We start from the raw sequence: 1418 nt of genomic DNA on the forward strand, positions 1-1418 counted from the left end.
CATATACATGTGCATAAAAAAATAGATCAATCAATTTTTTTATGCTTACGCATTATGCGTTATGTAAAAGTCTGTGTTCCCCACTTAATACATAAACCGTGGATGAGCAGCTAAGTAACAATTAAATATGATTGGTTGGATCCAAAGATAAGAACCAATCACATTCTGTGTGCGTTCGAAAAAACGATTAGCGCTAAAAGCGCGCTCCCCGAACACAATCTCTATTATTACTTAGCCGCTGCAGTCGCCGCCGTCATTTGTTTATCAACCGACGTGACGGCGACATCCGCGAATCCGCCTCGGCTGGAGATTCGTCTCGAACTTCGAACGGCCACGCCAGTCAAGTCCGCGTAATAGAGTCCGCACGCGTACGCAGAGTTCGAGTCGTTCGTTCTCGTTACACGATCGGGACTCGCGAGGAACGAGGGATTCCTTCTTTTTCTCCCCGACGCGAGTGCACGTGTACATACGTACATACACGCGTCCCCGCGTGCGTCTCCTAGTGCGCGACAGTGCGCGACGAGGATCCCAGCCAGCCTGGGCGATCTGGCTACCAAGATGAATAAGACTACCGTCGTTGGAGGGACAGAACCAATGGAAATAACAGTAAGTATTACAAAATCGAAACAAAATTTAATACTTGGTACGAGACACTACTGTGTCTGTTAATATTTAATTTTATATTACAGATGGAGCCTATGACCGCCGAGCAGTTTCTGCAGGAGGCGAATGAACAATTACAAGATTTGGAACTGCAGCAATTTACGAAATTACCACCACCACCACCACCACAATCAACACTACCACAACCACCACTACCACAATCATCATTATTATCGGCGACGACTTCGGCGACGACTTCAACGACGACTTCGACGACGACTTCGGCGACGATTTCGGCGACGACTTCAACAACGACTTCGGCGGGTATGGTTGCGGACAGAAAGGCTGTGGCTGCAGCAATTCCAACGATTGTGGCTGTGGCTACAGCAACACCGGCGGCTTCGTCCATTTCAAATTTGCCCCAATCCGAAAGACGTAAGTATATTTGCAATTTGATCGCTCGCGTAAATAAATATATATATATTTATATTATATATTTATATATATATAAATCTCATAATCGTTAAATAATTTCTCTTTTTGTTACAGCAAGGAGATGGGAAAAAAGCAAAAGAGCTCGCGGCCACCGCGGTGGCCGCGGCCGCGGATCATACAATTCATACAAACGTGGCAGCAACGCGAATCGCGGTGGACGTGGTGGACGTGGTGGACGTGGTAGTAGCGGTAGTAGCACAATCATTCAAAAATTTTACATGTAAAATGTTTGATTTGATACACACGCTCGCACGTACGCACGTGCGCGCACGCACACGCACACGCACACACACACACACACACACACACACACACACACA

At 46.7% G+C, this 1418-nt stretch overlaps 1 protein-coding gene across 1 annotated transcript; it reads left to right on the forward strand.

Annotated features, from left to right (window-relative positions):
- The first annotated feature begins 532 nt into the window (after positions 1 to 532).
- LOC112461679 (cell wall integrity and stress response component 3-like) lies at positions 533 to 1322 on the forward strand. The gene is made up of 3 exons (XM_025027014.1): positions 533 to 606; positions 690 to 1038; positions 1153 to 1322. Exons 1-3 carry the CDS (start codon positions 559 to 561, stop codon positions 1320 to 1322), a joined length of 567 nt encoding a protein of 188 aa, XP_024882782.1. The 5' UTR covers positions 533 to 558.
- The last annotated feature ends 96 nt before the right edge of the window (positions 1323 to 1418 follow it).

This window comes from Temnothorax curvispinosus, unplaced genomic scaffold (assembly GCF_003070985.1).
Source record: "Temnothorax curvispinosus isolate PA1 unplaced genomic scaffold, ASM307098v1 QBEX01011603.1, whole genome shotgun sequence".
NCBI lineage: Eukaryota > Metazoa > Arthropoda > Insecta > Hymenoptera > Formicidae > Temnothorax > Temnothorax curvispinosus.